This window comes from Harpia harpyja, chromosome Z, assembly GCF_026419915.1.
Source record: "Harpia harpyja isolate bHarHar1 chromosome Z, bHarHar1 primary haplotype, whole genome shotgun sequence".
Lineage (NCBI taxonomy): Eukaryota > Metazoa > Chordata > Aves > Accipitriformes > Accipitridae > Harpia > Harpia harpyja.
Genome location: NC_068969.1, coordinates 14469844 through 14489228, shown reverse-complemented (window position 1 = coordinate 14489228; position 19385 = coordinate 14469844). Strand labels below are relative to the sequence as shown.

Genomic DNA, 19385 nt, shown 5'->3' with positions numbered 1-19385 from the left:
TTTGTGTTGAATTAGCAAGCATAGAGAAGAAGGAAATGGAATAGAACATGTTGAACTATTTCTTATTATTTTCCATCGACTTAATGGATATGAGTAAACAGGGGCAGACTTTTCTAAGAACTGTATTGACTTCTTTCCTCTAATTTGCTTGAGCTCTAAAAACTTTTTTTTTTTCTTTTGAAGACTACCTTTCATAATGTCTTGGGTTTTTTGGATAGTGGTGGTTATTCTTTGGGAGCATGCTAGTTCATTTTGTTGATTTCATCTCCTTTACCTTGTGATAGGTAGTGGTTATGTAGTGCTTTTCAGTATTAGCTCATATTTAAGGCAGAGCGGTTGTCCTGACAGGGAAAGATGAAGGTAAATTGAAGACTATCTTCAGGAGGTACGAAGATGAAGGCAATGCGTGACATGGTATCTGAGCAATTTGCTATCACAAGAAATGAATAGACTAATACAATTCCCTAAAGCAAAGAAAAAATGCATGCAATAAATGGGCTCAAAGCTGTGTTTGAATGTTCTGCCACTGTATATTGTCATCAGGTGATTCACTTTATGAAGGTTAAATTGGGGGGGCATGTATTGAGCGTGTGTTTTCTCTGATACATTGTCTACATGCTTTTAAGATCAGAAACAGGTATACAGAGGTTTACATCTTCATACTTGCAATCTGTACTGTTATTAGCTAATAGCAATCTAAATAGTATTTCATTTGCTCTGCTCATTAACCCTCAACATTTGTTTTTTAAACTGTTTTGTTCAGCTATTTCAGACTGTTGAATTCCTATTTTCTTAGAAGTGTTGAGGTAAAGGGTGATCTTCCTTGGAAACCCCCTTGGCTACCTTTTTTCATTCCCCATGAGTTACAGCTGACCTTGTTCTTACTCCTACTGAAGTTAAACAGACAACTGAACAAACCTTGCATTGGCTGGCTAACTTCAGGTCAGGTGTGAGCACCCAGCATATGTTCAAAAGTTTGAATGCAACATTGAAAGAGACAGTCTCTTCAACAAAACACTTGGGTTTCGTCTACCCCGATTAGAGACAAAAATCAGTTAAAATCTTAAGTCTGATAAAAGCATGAAACCCAGCATCAGGTGGGGAATTCTGAATAGAAGAATTAGTACAAATAAGTTAGTGGTAGATGCAATCAGTTGTGCTGTGTGGCAGCCCTGCAACTACAGTAGCGGTTATCCCAGAACTGTATGGAAGCTAGAGGGACATTGTAAGTGGTACTCTGAAAGTTTTTCCTCATTTTGGTTTTAGTAAGAACTGTGAGTAGATCCTTGCTTTCCAAGAAAAAAGAAGAGGGAATGTTTGCTTTTTGGTTAGTGCTTTAATCTAGAGGTCTGTTTGTGGAGCGTTCAGTTAATACCCTGACTAAAGTTAGGACAGGCTATCTCTCTTGAAACATGCCAGAAGAAAATCTCAAACTAATATCCAAAACTCTGTGGTTCTCTGACCAAAAGGCCTGTGAATTGAAGCAGATCACTTTTAATTCTTCAAAAGGTCACTTCACCAACAGTCAACACTTGTTAAGGACAATACTCTTGAAAGCAGAATGGCATGTATTGCCTGCAGACCAACAAAGGAATCTACAACAGTTCTTTTTAAAAAGTAGATATAATTATAAAATCCAGTATCTTTCAAAAGTAATGAATTAAAATTGTGTAGTAATAAGTTTGTTTTCAAGATAACTGTCAACTGTCATTGAGTGATTGTGTGTCCTGGAGTGGCAGTATCAGTATGTGCATACAAACAGTACGATACTCAACAGTTGTACAAACAAAGTTGACCCTGTCACTGGCAAGCAATTAAGTGTGTGATGATGTCATATTGTTTTTGTTTGTGAATGGCACTTCCTGGCTCTGCTGAGGGTCTCTGTACAAGTCTGGAATATCTGTGATGTTCCAAATAACTGGCAGTAGTTTCTGTTTCAGTGATGAGATGGATCTTTCTAGTTTTTACCTTTTTTTTTTTTAAACTGTTGATATAAACCACCAGATAAAACAATTGCAATTACAATTTATGAAAAAAATGTTACCTTGACTTTAGATCTTTTTAGAAGCTGATTGTCAGTCATGAGGAAGCTGAGATATTTCTGCACATACAAGGTGACAAAGAAAGATAGTCCTGTTGTTTTACAGGCAATTGATACTAATGTCTTTCCACTAAAACCAAAGGAATTGTAAAACTGAAGAATTTATAATTTTCAGTTTGCTAATGTGAGTAATCTGCTAATATTTACCAGACAGCAAAAAGCTTACTTCTCTCACTCCTTGAAATAACAGCTTGTGATGTGTTTTTTAGCCCTCTCACTTGAAGAATAAAACTTGGTAGATGCAAAAACTATTTGATGTCATGACATAGTTCTGAATCTATTAATCCATGTTATCACTACTGATCTTTCAGAGATAAACCAGTTTTTCATATATTCTTGCTCACCTTGTTGGTGTCACATCTTTGAACAAATACTAATTTGGTTGCATTAATAAAAACACAGCCCTCAAACTGTTGCACACACTCAAATTGTGCTGACACAGAACAGTTAGTTTGTAGAGCTGTAGAATGCTGGCAGCGGTCCTTTTCAAATACCATCTTTAGCAGATCCAGAGTCATGTGCATGGAGATTGGCAGCCTGTATGAGCAGCTCTACCCGAAGGAGTTGGCGCTCACAGAATGCCTGTTCAATGTGATCACAAAAAGTCTGTAAAAAGCCAGATGTCAAGACACTGGTGTGTGTGTCTCCCTGTATCGCTGTGCAAGCCGCGACCAAGTATGTGGTACGGGGTGCTTATCTGAACAAACCTGCAGTGTTGCATAGTCATCCTTTTTGATGCCATAATGACTTCAGGAAACTTACATGCAATGTAAAATGCCAGTCAAAAAAGACTAGCTGTACCTAAGTACCTCAAATACAGGAGAGGTATTAAAGCCCCTTGAAACACTAAAATGCACGTACTTAAGAACAGGGTTTGAAAAATTTATGTTCAAAGTTAATGTCCATAAGAACCAACATTGGTAAATATTAGCATATATTAGTAAACAATGAATAAATATTTAAATATCATTTATTATAAGTGGTAGACTTCTCCACAGAACCCCCATGGTGCTGTTTGGCAATGATAACACACTATTTTGAAGCACCTGTAAGCCCTAGATTAGTCAGGACATGCAGATTTACATCTGTACCTTGTTCTGTGTTTTAATATCAAGCTGACATTATGTGGGGCATCCAGTCTGAAGTTGTAACCCTTAGAAGCACACATGTTTGAGATGTCCCTTTGTCCTTTACCCGCTTTTTGTTCCCAAACGGAAAGATCCTGGAAGTTCTGCTATACAAAAGCTGTGTTGTTGCCTACCAGATTCACGATGCCTATACTTCAGTAGTGTGTTAAACACCAAGAGGACATGAGTATGTCCCTGACTATCTTTAGTGTGTGTTTTATTTTGGCTCCTAAAGGGTACTTTTTTTTTTTTTTTTTTTTTTTTTTTTTTTTCCTCCTTAAAGCCTGGTAAGTTTTGGTAGAGTTCTGGTCAGCAAGATAAGAGAGCTGGCTGGAGAGCCCAGACCTTGCAACCTTGTGACAACTTCATGAAGTCATTTGAGGAGAGAAACCAGTTTTTTTACTTATTGCCCAGGACTGCTGAAATTCTCAACTTGATTGGAAAAATGAGCCCCAAATGTGGAGGGTGATTATAGCCCACACATTTCTTTGTGATTCATGCCTTAAGTGTATCTTACAGCCAGTATGACTCTGCAGTGAGCAAAAAAAACTGTTCACAGCTGTTGATGAGTATGATCTTGGTGGGAGGTAGTCAAGACACAAGTCATTAAAAATGCCGAAACAATCTTTCAGTAACTGTTTCATGTTGCAAGCTTACAGCTGGACAACATGATCACAGGAGCGGCATGAAGCTGCTGAAGTGCACTGCCAAATTTGTGTGCTGTGCTTATTAAGGATGGCGCAGCAGAAATGAGCTACGTTGTGTACTGTGAAACACTGTTTTACAAAGCAGATGTTCTTCCTCTTCATCTTTTTATAACAAAAGAAAAATGCCCTTAGAAGCTGGGATTGTCGAGTAAAGGTCTATGTTATTTGGGACTGGACTGGGATTACTTACTGCAGAGTTACCTAAGCCCTGCGCTCTGCGTGTGTGTGCTGCTGTGGCTGTGTGCACGCACCAGCACTTTCCAGTTGGAGTTGGCTGTCCTGTGTCCTGAGTCACTGGCCACGTTTGTGTGGATTCAGGTTATTATCTGCCCTTCGCTTCCTCCCTGTGCATCCTCCGCATCATCCTTTCTGTCAACCAGAAGGAATTGTCCACCTCTCCTGTGTTTCGCTGGGAAAGCACCTAGGCAGGGGCTGAGCTGAGTGCAGCAGTGGGGTGTGTTGCTGGGGCTTTTGGCAGCGCATGGGGAGCACAGCGCAGCATGCACTGGGCGCCGATGCTATCAGACACTACATTACTTTGGAAAGAATAGCTGGGGAGTCTCATGTCAATCTTATATCCATGTGCTGTCTTACAGCTTTCTTGCTGCATTTCTTTTGCTCTAAATCTTTCAAAGAAGGAATCTCATAGCTATTTTGTAATAATGCCTTCTGGCATACCATCTTGCTTAAGTGTTGGGGGTTTTTTTTTGTTGTTGTTGTTAATTTATTTCTGAATCTCCTCAGGAAGAATAGCCTAACAGCTTGAGAAATACGTATGTTGAGATTTCCTAGCTGAATCCTACTGATCCTGTTTGTTGGCAGCTGCGGTTGAAATTGTTGCTGTCCTGTGTAGGAGAGCGGATGGATTAAAGCAATGTGTAAGTGTGGAGAAGGAGTTAGAATTTAACCCGAGATCCCCTTTCTCCAGTATGTGGCCAACTAGGTTGTGCACTGACAGCTTCACAAACCATGTGTATAACACCAGCGGTATTTGTCATTCCCAAACTGCACCCTGCCTCCTAAATATGCTTCTAATTTTGCAGACTGACACCAGGTCTCTGCATGCCAGAGGGTGAGTGACGGGGTACAGATTAAAACCCTGTGATGAAGCAGAGCTCGTGTAGTGCTGTTTGTCAAGATCTTTTTCATGGTATCAAGACTGCAGCTACAGACTCTAAATTGCATTTCTTTCCCTGGTGTAGCCTGCAGTCTGTAATCAGGAGAGGGGCTGAAATGTCAGACAAATTGTAAGCAATACTGTGAGTGACACCTGAAGATGGAGGGCTTTTTCTCACTTTTTTTAAGCTTGTCTGAACCCAGAAAAAAAAGCAGGGTATCTGGTTTTGTTGTAACTTTGTCTTTTTTTTCCTGATAAGTAAAATTAATTTGAGTTCAATTTTGAAAACAGCCTTCTAATACTCAGAAACCTGTAACAGATACGGAGGACTTTGCTACAAGACTTTGAACACTTGGGGAGTTTATGGTAGGTGATGTTAATCGCAGCTCAAGCCCCTGCAGCCTCATGAGTTTTCTAACAGGATTGCATATTGTAATTCTGCTTAAAAGAGAGGTAGATCAAAACAAAGGAGAAAGTGTGGTCCAAAAAAAGTTTTTTGGTTGCCCTTTTATTTCTTCGTAATTCCTAATATTTCTGCTGTTTTCTGAGAAATCTTCCATTAAAAACAGGGCAGTTGGATAGTTTTTCCAGTGGGGCATGGAGGGAGTCAGATCTACTTTCCACAAGAGAAATAAGTGCAAAATAGTATTTTTTCCATTTGTGGGTCACTTCCTTTACCTCAGTATCCTTAGGTAAAGCATGCCTGAAGGGACAGATTTTCTTTAGCAAAATTATTCAATAGAAATTATTGTTTCTTTCTAAGGTGTTACTGTTCTCTACCACCAACTCAATTCAGTCTCTATTTTGCCCATAGTTGCTCACCAAGAGCAACCATTTCAGAGGCTCTTGCTCTGTGTGTTTTTACTGTTGTAAGGAATTTAAGAGTGTGTTTTTAGAAGTTTTGATGCACAACACAAACTAGTATCTTCCCAAGTTCATCCTTTCTCTGTAGAAATAACAAAAACTATGCGTGGATTAAAAGAAATGCTTCTCAAGGTTAATCCTATTTGCTTAAATCTATTTGTATAAAAACCTTTGATTAGGGGAAAGACAAGAAATGGAAGCTGCATTTCTTTATGCCAGGTTTGCGTTCATCTCAGCCAGTCATTTCAGTGCAACCCTGATGTAACAGGAATTGTCAGCTTGGTGCAAAGCCATGGGATGTCAGCTCCAACCAGATCATAATATCTGCAACTCATTCTGAATTGAATCTCTTTGAGAATCATGTGATTACTCTTGTTTTAAATTCCTGATACCATATCTCTGCAAAAGTGAGAAGTGAAACACACCTCCAAAAAATAGGCCATCCCTTGGAGAAAAGTGAAATGAACTCATAACATATGCATGCGACATAAATATGCATGAGCAATTTCAGTAGAATATAAGCGCTACAAAAGACGGTGGGTTTTTAGCTTTTAGGAAACATTTCTGTCTGAATTAGCAACTGTCAAAGTGGCATGGTTGAAAAGATTTTCTGCTGTAGAGAGATGAAACTTCAGCTCTTCAAACAGCTTATCTAGGGAAGCAAGTTAAGACATAGTTGTCTTAGAGCTCTCTAACGCAGCAAGGTACCTACAGAGCTGCTTTGAAAATTCTTTTGATATTGTCTTGTCCTAAAGAGTGCCAGACTCTCTCACACTTCAGAAGTGTGAGAATTTTGCTTATCTTGGAGAGTAAAGAACCCAGGAGATAAATGGAGATAGAAATAATAAGAAAAAAATACTGTGCTCTCTTCCAGAAAGTGAATAGATGCGCGTTTAATGTGATGGCATTGCTTCTTTGTTCTGCTTTCAGAATCTAATTTTGTCCAGCGCTGTGTAAATTTTTTGGACTTTTTTTTACAACTCCTGTAGAGTCTTTCCCTTTTACAGAGCTGTTCTCTCTTGGTACCCTTCCTGTGTGCATAGACACTGCACCTCTTTTCCAGTGCAGTGATAAACATTAGTGTTTGGTGCCCATTTCCAGCAATCAGCAGCCTTCTATCACTGGTAAGTCAGAGTTAAGCTGATAGAGGTTTGGAGGAGGCTTCTGAGGTGACCAAATTCCTGTTTTAAGGTGAAGCTGGAAATTGCAGATTGGATGAGATCCTCTCTCTTCAGCTTTGCCACCCCATCGTGAAGAAAGAAGCCTGGTCTTCAGTCGGAAATTTTCCAGGTTCAGATTTGGACTGAGCTGATCTTTGATCTTGGAGTTTTAAGCTGATGGTGAGAAAATGGGGAAATGAGAGTGAGGGAAAGACAGACATCTTTTAGCATGACTACTGCTTTCAGCTTTCATCTCTAAACTTTAATAAATTTAATCACAGCTAGAAGAGTTCTGGAGAAGTCAAGCTATGTAGAAGCATTGGCACAATTCGTCAGTTGCAGACAAAAACTAAAATAGAAGTGCAACATCTAGAATATGCATTCCCTTCTGCACTGTGGTCTGTAGAAGTATTTTACTGAAATGACCTGCTGCCAGCAAGACACCAAGTGGGCTATCTCACTATCTTTCTTGGGTCTTAGTATTCTGAAACAAGAACAGGAAAATTTAAACAAAGCTGATGATTTATCAAAGGCATCTTTTTTTGTTTGTTTTGTGTCTGAGACAAAGAATTATTGTTCCTGGATAACCTGAACTTCTTGTGGCACCTGGTGACTGATAGGGGACTGAATCGTAGCTCTTTCTGAAATGTTTTATAAGTTTGAGATCTTTCATTGTGTGAAACTTATGACTGTCCAGGAAATGCTATATTGGACAGTGTGCCTGAACAGCAACCGAAGCTTATTTCCTATGCTGCGAGGCTGCAGTGCATGCATACGGAGGGGGCATCGATGTCTTCTAACCGAATACTTCAGCCAGCAGTATCAGCTTCTGTACGTTGCTTCTCCAGTACTGTAAGGTAATGAATTATGTACGTATGGACCAAACTTCTGATTGCAGTGGTATTTTTCTGTGCTCAGCATGTTTTGGCTCCTGCTTACAAAGAAATACTTCAATTATTCTGGGGTGTCATTGTGGAAGAACTGGCTGACTTGGTACAATCATTCACTCATTGTGAATGTGCAATCATTGAAGAGGCTGGGGAGCGCTGCTAATCAATAGAAGCAGGCTTTTGTTTAAACACTTGTTTTTCTTCTCATGCTTGTTTTCTTGAATCTCTCCAGTAGTGTTGGCCCCTGATGGTATTCACGTTTGCCTTCTGAATTACCAACCTTACTATTGGTGAACAGGATGTAGACTGTAATGTGGTGAGACTCCACTCAGCAGGCATGGCCCCAGCCTCATCAGTTATCTGCTCCTCTCCCATCCCTCTTTCTTACAGTTTGAATGTTATCTATCTTTAACGTGTAAGAACTAATACTTCCATGCCAAGCAGACTGTGGGTACGTTGCTGCAACTGGCTGACTCTGGGACTTCTTTTTTGCAAGATCGCATGCACTCCAATCAGGTAGTATCAAAAAATTTTCTGCTTCAGGGCTTTTATGAAAGTGGATTCATGTCATGAACCTGGCTTTATGAATTGAAAATGTTTTATTCTTGGGTGCTTTTATGATGAAAGTAATAAAATTAGCACTACAGCTGATCCAGTCAGTGCTTGCAGTTGGAGCAAAATAGGAATGGTCGCAGAAGCTTTATTATTCTTCTAGAACTGTTAATCTGGCATCTTTGTGGAGCATTAATTCCACATAATGCCTGACAAATAATTTGACTCAAAAGCATTTGATTCTTTTAGGATAGTTTGTTAGATTTTAGAAATGTGTATGCTGGTATTTGTATTTGTCTTTCTATGCATCTTCACTCTTGAATGTGCTTGGTTCCTTCTCTGGGAACAAGTAACTTCATGGAGGTCGTGGAGTCATGATGCTGCAACAGATGCTACACCTCAGGCTCTGAAAATCCACCTGGAAAATACTCATTTTCATACGTTAGAGATTAACTTTCCATTTAAGTCTGGTGGCTTGGTTTTTTTTGTCAGGATGGTAGTTCTTCCTTACTGCTACTGAGAAATAATTTCATTGCTGTTAAAGAATGATTCATTAGCATGTGGTTTGCATTTGCAGGAAGCCAGTCTTGTAGAGACCACATTCCTGATACTTGTTTGTTTTTCAAACACGAAATGCAGATGTCTGCCTTGTACAAGCAAGTCAAAGGTGTCTGTCTGGGTCTGCCAGGCTGGGGGCTTAAGATAACCCATCCAAGGCTGGCAGTGGCACTTCATCTGTACAAACTGGAGCAGACTGTATGTGTTGTCAGCAGCAGCCCTGTGCGCCACGCTCCATCTAATCACAGGCTTCTGTGCTGGGAGGGAGGGCAGTGCCGCCTGGGCAGCCTTTGTTTTCTGAGGGTCACATCACTGGTAAAGTTGAGGAAGGTGACATACCAGATCTTACACAGCATGAGCTAATGCTTCAGTTCATTAGAAAAAGGATTATTTGAACATTGAAAATTACTCTTTTTTATTACTGGGATTTCTTAGCGGTAAGCAAAGTGGGCAAATCAGAAAGTAGAGGTGGCTAAGAGCCAATTAAAAACCCCAGCTACATCATGTATTGGTGCTATGCTGCTTTAGCTCGCTGAACCAACCGTCCAGCGTTGACAAATGCCAGTGCAGGACCAGGGTGGTATCATGTGGCAGGAATAGGTCAGTTGTGTTGTGTTGTGAAACTGCACCTCTTCAGTGGGGTAGAATTAGAAGAGTAATGAGTATGCTGACCCTATGTGTGCAGAGCCTGTCTGTTTTGTAGAAGAAGCAACCATTGCTTGTTTTTCCTTCCAGGGTTGTGTTGGGGTTGTTGTGTGTCTGTATTACCAGTACGTTGGATCCTGTGATCCACCTGTAGCAGGATTCAAGAAGGCTTATGGCTTTTCAGTGGATGATTGGGACTGACAGCTTCTCTAGAGAAAAAAAGGAGCTCTTCCTGCAGCTAGGATGGAAGGAGTTGTGTTTTCTATATGGGTAATAGAGGTTCTATGTTGATAGCTTGTCTTGGAGTGCGGGAGGTAGAGCCCTTTAACGTCAGAGGGTGTTTGAATGCAGAATGTGCAGACCCCTGGGCTTGCCCAGGTGCTTCCTAGCACAGAGAGGAGTGAGGAGGCAGGGGTCATGAGCCTTCTGAATTCCCCTGGAAGAGGTGTCTTGTTTGCAGGAGACCTGTTTTGTTTGAACTCCATGGGCCTGATAAAGCCATGAAGGGGTCAAGAGGCAGGTTGAAGGTCCAGCAGCTCAGCAGATGCTTGTGGTCTTGGTGGGTACGAGCCTTTTTGTGCTAGCAGACCAGTCTCTTTTCTTCTGAAATAAACCAATGCATAGAAGCAAAGGAGAACTTATTTGCTTGTGTCCTTGTAACATGACTTTAAATGTCGTGTTACAGTATTCTAGAGGGTGCTCAGGCTAGCACGGACTGTGCTAGTGCTTGCCAGGAGTCCACGTAATGCAAGCAACTCTGCATGGAAATAGTCCCTGTCACAGTAGCTTTCTATCTTCCTATTTCAGTCTAGCGTATAATTTTCTTCTCTGTAGTGAAGGCTTGGGAAAATGGGGGGGGGGGGGGGGGGCCTTACCCTTTGCTGTCACAGCATGCCTGTGTTGCAGCTTGTTACTGCTTCTCCAGCTCAGTAAGTGGTATCTGTCACTTTGCACACTTAGTGAGGACGCTGATCCCAGTCTGGGCCTCTCAAGTGGCAACCACAGTCAGGACTGGATACAGGGCTTCCATGAGCAGTTAAGTTAATCCAGTGAATTCTTGATTCCTTCCTCTCTGTGCTGTTGTGACTATGTGAGTTAGTTTGGGTACATCCATGCTTCATTCCAGCCTGTATATTGCAGATGCACTGGCTGTGAGCATTATGTCTAGTAGTTTAATGGGATCTGAGTAACGCTGGGATGTTGTACCAAGTTTGTACAATTTATTAGTCTTATAAGAAGATCATAGTCCTAAGCAGAGGTGTGGCCTCAAAATATGCCTAACTTGACTTTTTTTTTTTCTTTTATTTTCCACCTAGGTATCACATGCTGTTGCAAAGCTAGTATTAGTTAGTTTCCACTGGCAGATCTCAGAGATTTTGGAAAGGTAAGTGTAAATAGTCTTATCTCTTCTGCACTCAGTGCTTTTCCCCCTTGCTTTGCAAGAATGCTCAGGGTGGTCCATAGGTGTCTTTTTGACAAGTGTCTTTGAACCTGCAAGCAGGCCACACAGTCCATTCCAGGAAGCAGAGGAAAAACACTGTTTTGTTGAGGCTGCAATGCCTGTAAGAAATTTGTAAACAAGGAGAGGGTAGTGATGGTGAATGTCTTTCAGTCTGAGGAATTATTGTCATGCTGGGAACCCTGTAGATGCATTTAGCTTAAACTTTGAGATAACAGATTGAGAGTGCTGCATCTATATTTATTTATTTTAACAAATATAAAGATAAGGTATGTTCTGTTTTGAACATATGAGCCATAAATCATAAAGGAGCACTGAACCTATGCTGATATTTTCTTTAGTAGTACACTCACATTGAAGTTTTTGCTCTTTCTGAACGTAAGTGATGTTTTTTTCCGAGCTGACTAGCATGTGGAGAGCAGGAGAAGATGGTGTGAGAGAACTGAGAAGTGCAGCCCCTTTGTTGCTTGGTCAGTATTACTGTAACGAAGTCCTTCAACTGATTTCAAAAGGAGGGTTCAGACTCTGCCCAAACATGTACGGGAAGTGTGTCAGGAGGCACTGCTGTCTGGCAGCCCCTCCAGAAAATACTGGCTCAGAACTGAATATTGTCTGAAAATAGAGAGCACATCAGTCTGACTCATTCTGCCATGCCATTTTTGGCCCTATAGCCAGCAACTTCATCCAGAGGACATATGGGAAATGCATCTCATGTATGGATATTGTTGCAGCATCTTTAGTAACTGGCTCATTAGTTACCATGCATCCTGTGAAAGCTTTTCTGTGGGGAACACGGCAGGTGAGATTCCTGCATAGCAGCTCAGGGCAATTCTGCAGGTTAACTAACAAGTTTTAAACAAGAGGAAGTTTTGGGAAGGGTTTACTTCTAAAGCTATGACTTTGCAAGTTGTTGTCCAGTTGATCTGGTCCTCAAATTTCTGTCTTGATATGAAGTGACATTATCAAATGAAAGCTCCCTAGTACAACTAAAAAGTGCTAGTAGGGAGGGAGGATTTACAGCACGATCACAACAGTGATGCTGCTATTTCTGAATTCATAGAGATATAAACATTACTCTGCAATGGAAGTCACAAACAGCAAAACATTTTTAATTCTAAGGTTGCTGATAGACAGCTTCCTATGCCTAAAGGGTGATAATCTGTCACAGAGTAAATACTTAACTAGATAATAGACTGGAGTCAACTTGAGACCTAACCAGGATAGCTTGATTTTACGAAGGAATAGGAGACAGACAGGAGCCTCACTGAGTGTGTTATTATGGGCAGCGGCTTTGGACTGCTCTAGGAGTGTGGATAGAAGATCTTACCTTCCAAAATAGTTTTTCAGGGGAAGGGAGAGAGTTGTAGAAAAATATTCATCAAGGAGTATGAGGGAAATGTTAACCCATTACTGGCAGAAGTATTATTCCTGTTTCTGATTTTGAAGAAACCCTCATACAGTTTGATTGATGAGAGTTCGGCTCACTGTGTGAAGGAGCCTCAAACAGAACACGTTTCCACTCTCCTTGTTGAAACCTACCCTACCATTTGCACAGAGCCTATTATTCATTCAGGTGAGAAGGATCAATTTAACAAAGCAAAATGTATTCAGAAATTGATTTGATCATTCTTCAATTGCCTTTTCAGGCACAAGTCTAATGCTGCCCAATTGCTAGTGGAAGCACGAGTTCAGCCCACCTCATCCAAACATGTAAGTATGCTAACTATTTTGGTCTGTTCCCTTGGCAGACACCTCTGACCCACCTCATCGGAGGATTGCATTACTAATGGCATAGTCTGTCCCATATTAACCCTTTGCAAACTCAGATCCAACACCCTAACTCAATGCCAGGTTTACTTTCTAGATGAGAATGCATTCAAGAGGTGTCTAACATTTAAATAGCAGCTTTACTTTTGTCTTGCAGGTAGTGTTCAAGAATTACTTGCCTCAAGAAAATTAGGCTTGTTTTTTTGGCATGAGTGATGGTACGCAATGGAAGGAGCAGAGTGCATGGGCTTGGCTACCTATTCCAATTCTGCTTTGTCTGTAAAAGACACTCAAGGGAAGCTCTGACTGCACAGAGTGAACAGAGCTTGTCTGTGGCTGGAACAGAGATTTTTTTTTTTTTTTTTTTCCCCAAGATGGCTGTTTGCTACACTGGTCTGCTTAGGGATGCTTAAGCCAAATCTCCCAGTGGTGTTGCTGCTGAGCCAGTCAGTAGTGATATTTGAACTAACAGCTTGTGTTTTGCAGCCAGGGCTACACAGGTCTTTAGATACTCTTCCCCTCCACCACCTTTAAATGGAAACTTCCTGTGCATGTTTACAGGTTTCATTCACAGTGGGTGTCTTGGTACAATCCACAGTTACCCCAGGAACACATCACCATGTGTCAGATTTTCAGTGATAAAATATTACATCTGAGAAACACTGTTTGCGTTGGAGTGGAGGGGAGATTTTAAAAGCCTGTTTTGGCATCTGAGCTGACTTGTAACTAGCAGAGTGAAAATGCTAAAACTGCTGACAGGAGTAAGCTTCATGGACTCAAAATAAATTATCTGCCTAGAGTCCAGAAAAAAATCTTTGTTATTTGACATACCTGCAAATTAGTCCATGTATTTTGAGATTTGTCTGAATCTTGTATCAGCTGTCACTTAAGTACTCTCCACTGCAATGGTGATTTAATTTTGGGAAGAAAGATATTACAGTTAAAAGGTTAGTTTAAGTCTTGACAAACTTGGTTTGGTAGGCAATTCATTAGTGTTTTTGTATGTGCTAGGGCAAATTGCTCTGTGCTTTGGCTCCTAATGCAGAATGATGAAATTTTGGGGGCAGATGCTCATACTGAGTGTCTGTAGAGCAACTGACCCTATAGGGAGAAGCTATAGTGGTGAGCTCAGAGGAACAGCTTGCGAAGGTTTGAAGTAGTGCACATGCTATTCAAGTTGAGCAGCTGATCTAGGCAATCAGTGCAGTTGCAGATTTGGTGAATCTTGTTCTGGTTCATAAATGAGACCACTTAGAACAAACTCGCATTATTTCCTTTTTCATGTGGTCATGCTATAAAACAAGCTCTGTTGGTCATGTGGCTGCGTATTATGCTGCTGCTGCTGCTCTGTGTCTCTGGCATGCAGAGCTAGGCATGGAAACTGACGGCTGTCTCACACAAGCTTCTCAAAGAGTAGCAAAGGTTTAAGTAGATGAAAAGTGATTATATGACTTCTTTGTGAAAGGAGAAATAGGAACACAAACTCCTGCTAACAGCTTTGTAGAGCCTTGCTTTTGATGATGCTGTGCTAGGCCTAGTTCTTAAGGTCCCGAGGGTGAGCCGAGATGTGTTGAAGGCTAGATTTGTTGTCTAGAGATTAGCTCTGTACTACCCAAGGGGAGATCCAGACTGCTTCCCAGTGGTTTGGTGAAGCAATAGCAGAATTATGCCTGACTTGAAACAAACCCTCTAATCTTTTTCAGTTGAAGGGATGCCGCCTGCTTTGCCAAATGTAGCATAGGCAGAAGAGATGTGAGATGATGGTCTGTGAACTCCCTTTCTTTGTATAAACACTCTACACGCTGCACCTTCAGTTGCCTCTCCTCTTTCCCAAAATCATTGTCCAGTAAAAGGGCGCTGCTAAGCCTGCTTCCAGCTATAGCTGCTCTCCAGGGTCTGTGGAACAGTGATAGAGTCTCACCCAGCTAACAAAGAATATCAGTAAATTCAGAGAAGGACTAACACAATGATGTATTTCCTCATTTTTCAAACAAGGTGAGAGTAAGAACCAGAAAGGTAAAGGTGAGTTCTGGGTAGTACTAGATTTGGGGCAGGAGCTGTTCAATGACTGTCAGTCTGTTGTGCTCCATGAGATTAAAGAGGTTCTTGAGAAGGACTGACTGTTGGGGCAGTGCAGCACCCCAGCACACCAGCTGCTTATGAACCTGTTCTGGCCTGGAGCTCACCTGAGGCCATTGTCACAATGAAGATGACGCACGTGCCTGCGGATGAGGTGAGAACACTCTAGGAGAGCTGGGATGATTTCACTGTAATGTTGATTTGTCTCTCCCAGGCAATGGTACATTCCTCCCATCACTGCGCAGTGTGCATGCAGTTTGTCCGGAAGGAGAACTTGCTCTCTCTGGCTTGTCAGCACCAGTTCTGTCGCAGCTGTTGGGAGCAGCATTGTACAGTGCTCGTCAAGGATGGTGTTGGAGTCGGTGAGTTCAAGGCGGATGTGGTACTGGGTCCGTATTTGCTGTGTTGGCCATTCTGATGATGACTGGCTGAATTGGTCTAAAACATCTCAGTAATGAGAAAATGGAGCATGGAATGAGTATTTGTGACAAACTGAACTTGAACTAGTGGTCTTACCTGAATCCCTGGTTAGTGTTGGCATACCACCAGGAGAGCGCTACTTCTGCCTAGCAAAATGTGCAAGTCCGTAGATCCATTTGCTGCTTTTCTCCCCTTGTGATCTCAAGAGCACGACTGTAACAAGTTAGAAGTTGCAAATCTGCTGTATTTTGAGTCTGCATCTCTCATGATGCATTGTTGCACTGCCCCTGGAGTGCCTGTGGACGCAAACATCTGTTTCCTTTGTGTTAGGTAGAAGCCAGTAGTTGCCAGAGTTGCTTTGGGCTTTTCCTAGCCTGTCTTTCATGCTGGCATGGCAGTAACATGCAATTTTCTACTTTAAGTACTTGACCTTGTGAATACTGGTTGAAGCACTTACTGGTCCTGGATGCACATGTGCCCTGTCATCTTTCGGTGAAGACAGTTGGGCATCAGCTTTTCAGCAGCCCTGATAGATTTGTTTCACAGTTGTGTCCCTCTTGCCACAACAACAGCTAGCACCTAGGAAACTGTGTTGAATGCTCTCTGTGCATTCACTCCTTAGTATAAGCTGCACTGCGCTAAGACATTGCTTTCTCAGGGGTCTCCTGCATGGCTCAGGACTGCCTACTTCGAACACCAGAAGACTTTGTGTTTCCATTGCTGCCTAGTGAAGAGCTGAAAGACAAATACAGGCGCTACCTCTTCAGGGATTATGTGGAGGTATTGTTCTTTTCAGTTTTAAAATACCCTGGGTCAATTCACCAATGACTTGCAGAAATTTTGTTTGAAGTGTCTTGCATCTTTGATTAGAACTGCAGTAACTGCAGCAAAATTGTCCCTGATAAACATGATATAGCTGCTTCTGTAGGACAGCCTCACTGACAAAATGCTCTAGCAGGTTGCCAAAGTAAATTCTGCTGTAAGGTCACCCAGTAACTCCTTGGCAGGTGCTTCAGAATTCTCAGAATGTTGCAGCTGAGAACTTCAAATTTCAATCTGAGTTTTAAAGTCCTTCTTGCTCTTGCATAGATATTTTAGGTTCTGAATAATAAGTCCCTTATCTTATTGTAGCCCAACTGAATTGGCTGGCTCGATAACATTTTATGTGAGGTTTTTTGAAATTAAAGCAGCAATTGTTAAGGTTAAATGTGCAGGAGTATTCTGGTAACTGGGAACAGACTGGGAACGCTCAAGCAGCAGCAAAGCAGTATGAAAGAGTGGTGTCACTTCCCTTCAATAAGAAATCGTTTGGGAGGGAATAGCCACCACAGGAGAGCAGCTGAATACATTCTGGGGCATAAGTAGAGGGTGGGGAAAGTGCTCCAGTGGAGTAAAATTGTTTGTTCAGTGTCTTGGTGGGGTCTTATGGTTGTGTTGCTGTGCTTACTTGGTCTGTAACCCTCCATTTGAATTCCCTGTTCTAGGGAACCTGTAAGTAACTAATACTCCCTTTCCTAACATGGAAGAGGTTTATCTGCTGTTAGCTAAGACCTGGTCACAATTTTCACTCTTTTTCAACAAGAAATAAAGGACTTTTATGTTTTTGAGGATAGGAGTGGTTAAACTTGGATAGATAATGCTCTTTGGCACCCACTGCTGATCTTACCACCTTGATATATTCACAGAGCCATTATCAGCTGCAGCTGTGTCCTGGTGCAGATTGCCCTATGGTCATACAGGTACAAGAGCCAAAAGCCCGGCGAGTGCAGTGCAATCGTTGCAATGAGGTCTTCTGGTAAGAAACAGAGAAGGTTAAAGATCACAGGGAAAGCGTATGCTGTCCTCAGAGCTACTCCATTTGCTTGCCAACAGGTTCAGTGTGTAGAAGCATCTCAAATGCTTTGCTAGAGTTGTTTGTAACTTGAGTTAGCTTGAGTAATTGGACACTTGGGGTCTGACTTCTGCAGGTGGTCAGCCATCCCCTTGCTCCCTAAACTCCTTGGGAGTTGGGTGTTCTGACAACCAGGGGATGCAGAGCTTGAGTAATGAAGGGGTTACAAATCTACCATTCTCACATTTTGGCTGGGTTACAAATTCTGGTACAGACATAGTGACTGGTAGAGATTCTGGTAATGAATGTGGAGGCCTCACCACTATCTGCTGGTATTGAGTTTTTAAGTTTATTACAAGTGTTTGGCTCCCAGTGTGCCTGGTGTGTTTTGAGGCTCATGTGAGAATATATTTCTGCTGAATAGGAACACCAATGTTCCTTGTCTGACTTCAAGTGTATATGGGACCGGAGAAAAAAGATAGCTTGCAGGGCTGCTGAAGTGCCTTCTGCTCATGGGTCTCCAGAATCACTGCTGTTGAGAATGTCCGTGGAGCGCAATACAACTGGTTTAGAGACCCAGTCTACTGGTATCTCCGTGCAAATGGCCCTTACTCACCTGGGGCTGGTCAGGTCATGCTAATGCAGGTGCCTATCTACCACTGGAGTCAGGCTACTTGTAAAGCCACTGGTATGCCCCAGGCCTCTCCAGTCATGGTAGAGCAGACATAGGTAGACTCTAGGGAGGGATGTGTCAGCCCTCAGACGTGTGATTTGTCAGAGAAGGCCTCAGTTCACTCTCATTCTGACTCTGGCTTCTGCACAAGAGGGTGGGGGTTTATTGGAGTTCAGCCTTGGTCTTTGCACTCTAGTAATACACGAGTGCATTTGCATCCCTTACCCTCACTTGGCTTCCCAGATTTTGGTCATCAGAAAACCTCAATTCTTGAATCACCTCCTTGGAAATCAATATGTCTTTTTTTTTTTTTCCCCCCCTCCTATTAAGCTTTAAGTGTCGGCAGATGTACCACGCACCCACAGACTGTGCTACCATTCGGAAATGGCTCACCAAGTGTGCAGATGACTCCGAAACAGCCAACTACATCAGTGCTCACACTAAAGATGTAAGGACTAACACCTGCATGTTTTTTCTTGTCCTCTAGTCCTGCCTGGGAAGGAATACAATTCTATACATACGTAGCATTGTGTGCTGCTTTTTCACAGACTGCAAATTCTCACAACTCCCTAGGGACTGTGATATAACACAACTGAATGCCTTGGGAACTCTTTGTGTGGGAAGTCCAGCTGCCCTCCTGTGGTAAGGACCTGGTGGTCCTTGCTCCAGACCTAGTGTGAATGTCTTTGGCAGCCAGGTGTGCTGCCCTCCCACAGGCAAAAGAATTGCGACTACTTTGAAATGATCAGTGGAGATGTATTTCAAATGGAAGGAGAGAGTGTACTAAGTGCAGAGTCAGTACCAAATAAAGCACTAGTGGTGTTTAAACCTGAACAACTGTGTGGAGTACTGTGAACTGGAAGGTGAGGGAGATAAAGTCTTGATTTGACAAGGACAGCAAAATGGGGTAGATGAAGCCTGTAAATTAGACATTGAAGTACTTCTAGTAGATTTAGACCCAAGAAAAAGAAATTGTATTACACACTGTGCACTGTAGTCTACCTATAGAATTGTCTTTAAAAGTTATAGATATACTACCTTTATCCTCTAGGTTAACTGTCTGCAGATTGGAACTTGTAATGTGTTTTGGGGATTTTGTGGCCTGACTTCAAAACAGTTCTTAGCTGGCATTTGTTCTACCATAGCCAAAGACAATTGTGACAGTGCTAATTGGCTGCAAGCTTCAGTTGTATTAGGAAAGTGGGTACTTAGACTGGAGATCTTAAATTGCCTTCTTTCTCTGGAGGAGGTGTCAGCATGTGATCGCATTGTTTCTGCCATTGTGGAAATTAAGGTTCTGTTATATTGAGCATTGTCCTGGCATACGTTTTGCCTGCCATTAAGATTTATAAAAAGCAAAACTCACTTCCTCCTTTGTACCTATGCAACCCAAAAAAATGTAACTGAACTTGACACTCCAGAGCATCAGTGGAGC

The 19385-nt window shown here is 41.9% G+C and overlaps 1 protein-coding gene across 6 annotated transcripts in view; it reads left to right on the top strand.

Moving 5' to 3' along the window:
• ARIH2 (ariadne RBR E3 ubiquitin protein ligase 2) overlaps positions 1–19385 on the top strand; it is a 35045-nt gene that overhangs the window by 6426 nt on the left and 9234 nt on the right. For 4 of the 6 annotated variants that reach the window (XM_052778846.1, XM_052778842.1, XM_052778841.1 and 1 more), the window contains 6 exons: positions 11038–11105; positions 12827–12890; positions 15241–15388; positions 16105–16226; positions 17132–17241; positions 18281–18398. In XM_052778846.1, the coding sequence (XP_052634806.1) occupies positions 15244–15388; positions 16105–16226; positions 17132–17241; positions 18281–18398 (495 nt within the window). In that variant the 5' untranslated portion in view covers positions 11038–11105; positions 12827–12890; positions 15241–15243. Of the gene's footprint in view, positions 1–8369; positions 8483–8552; positions 10281–11037; positions 11106–12826; positions 12891–15240; positions 15389–16104; positions 16227–17131; positions 17242–18280; positions 18399–19385 lie in introns of those variants that run through there. The other 2 variants (XM_052778844.1, XM_052778845.1) reach the window with 2 other exon arrangements.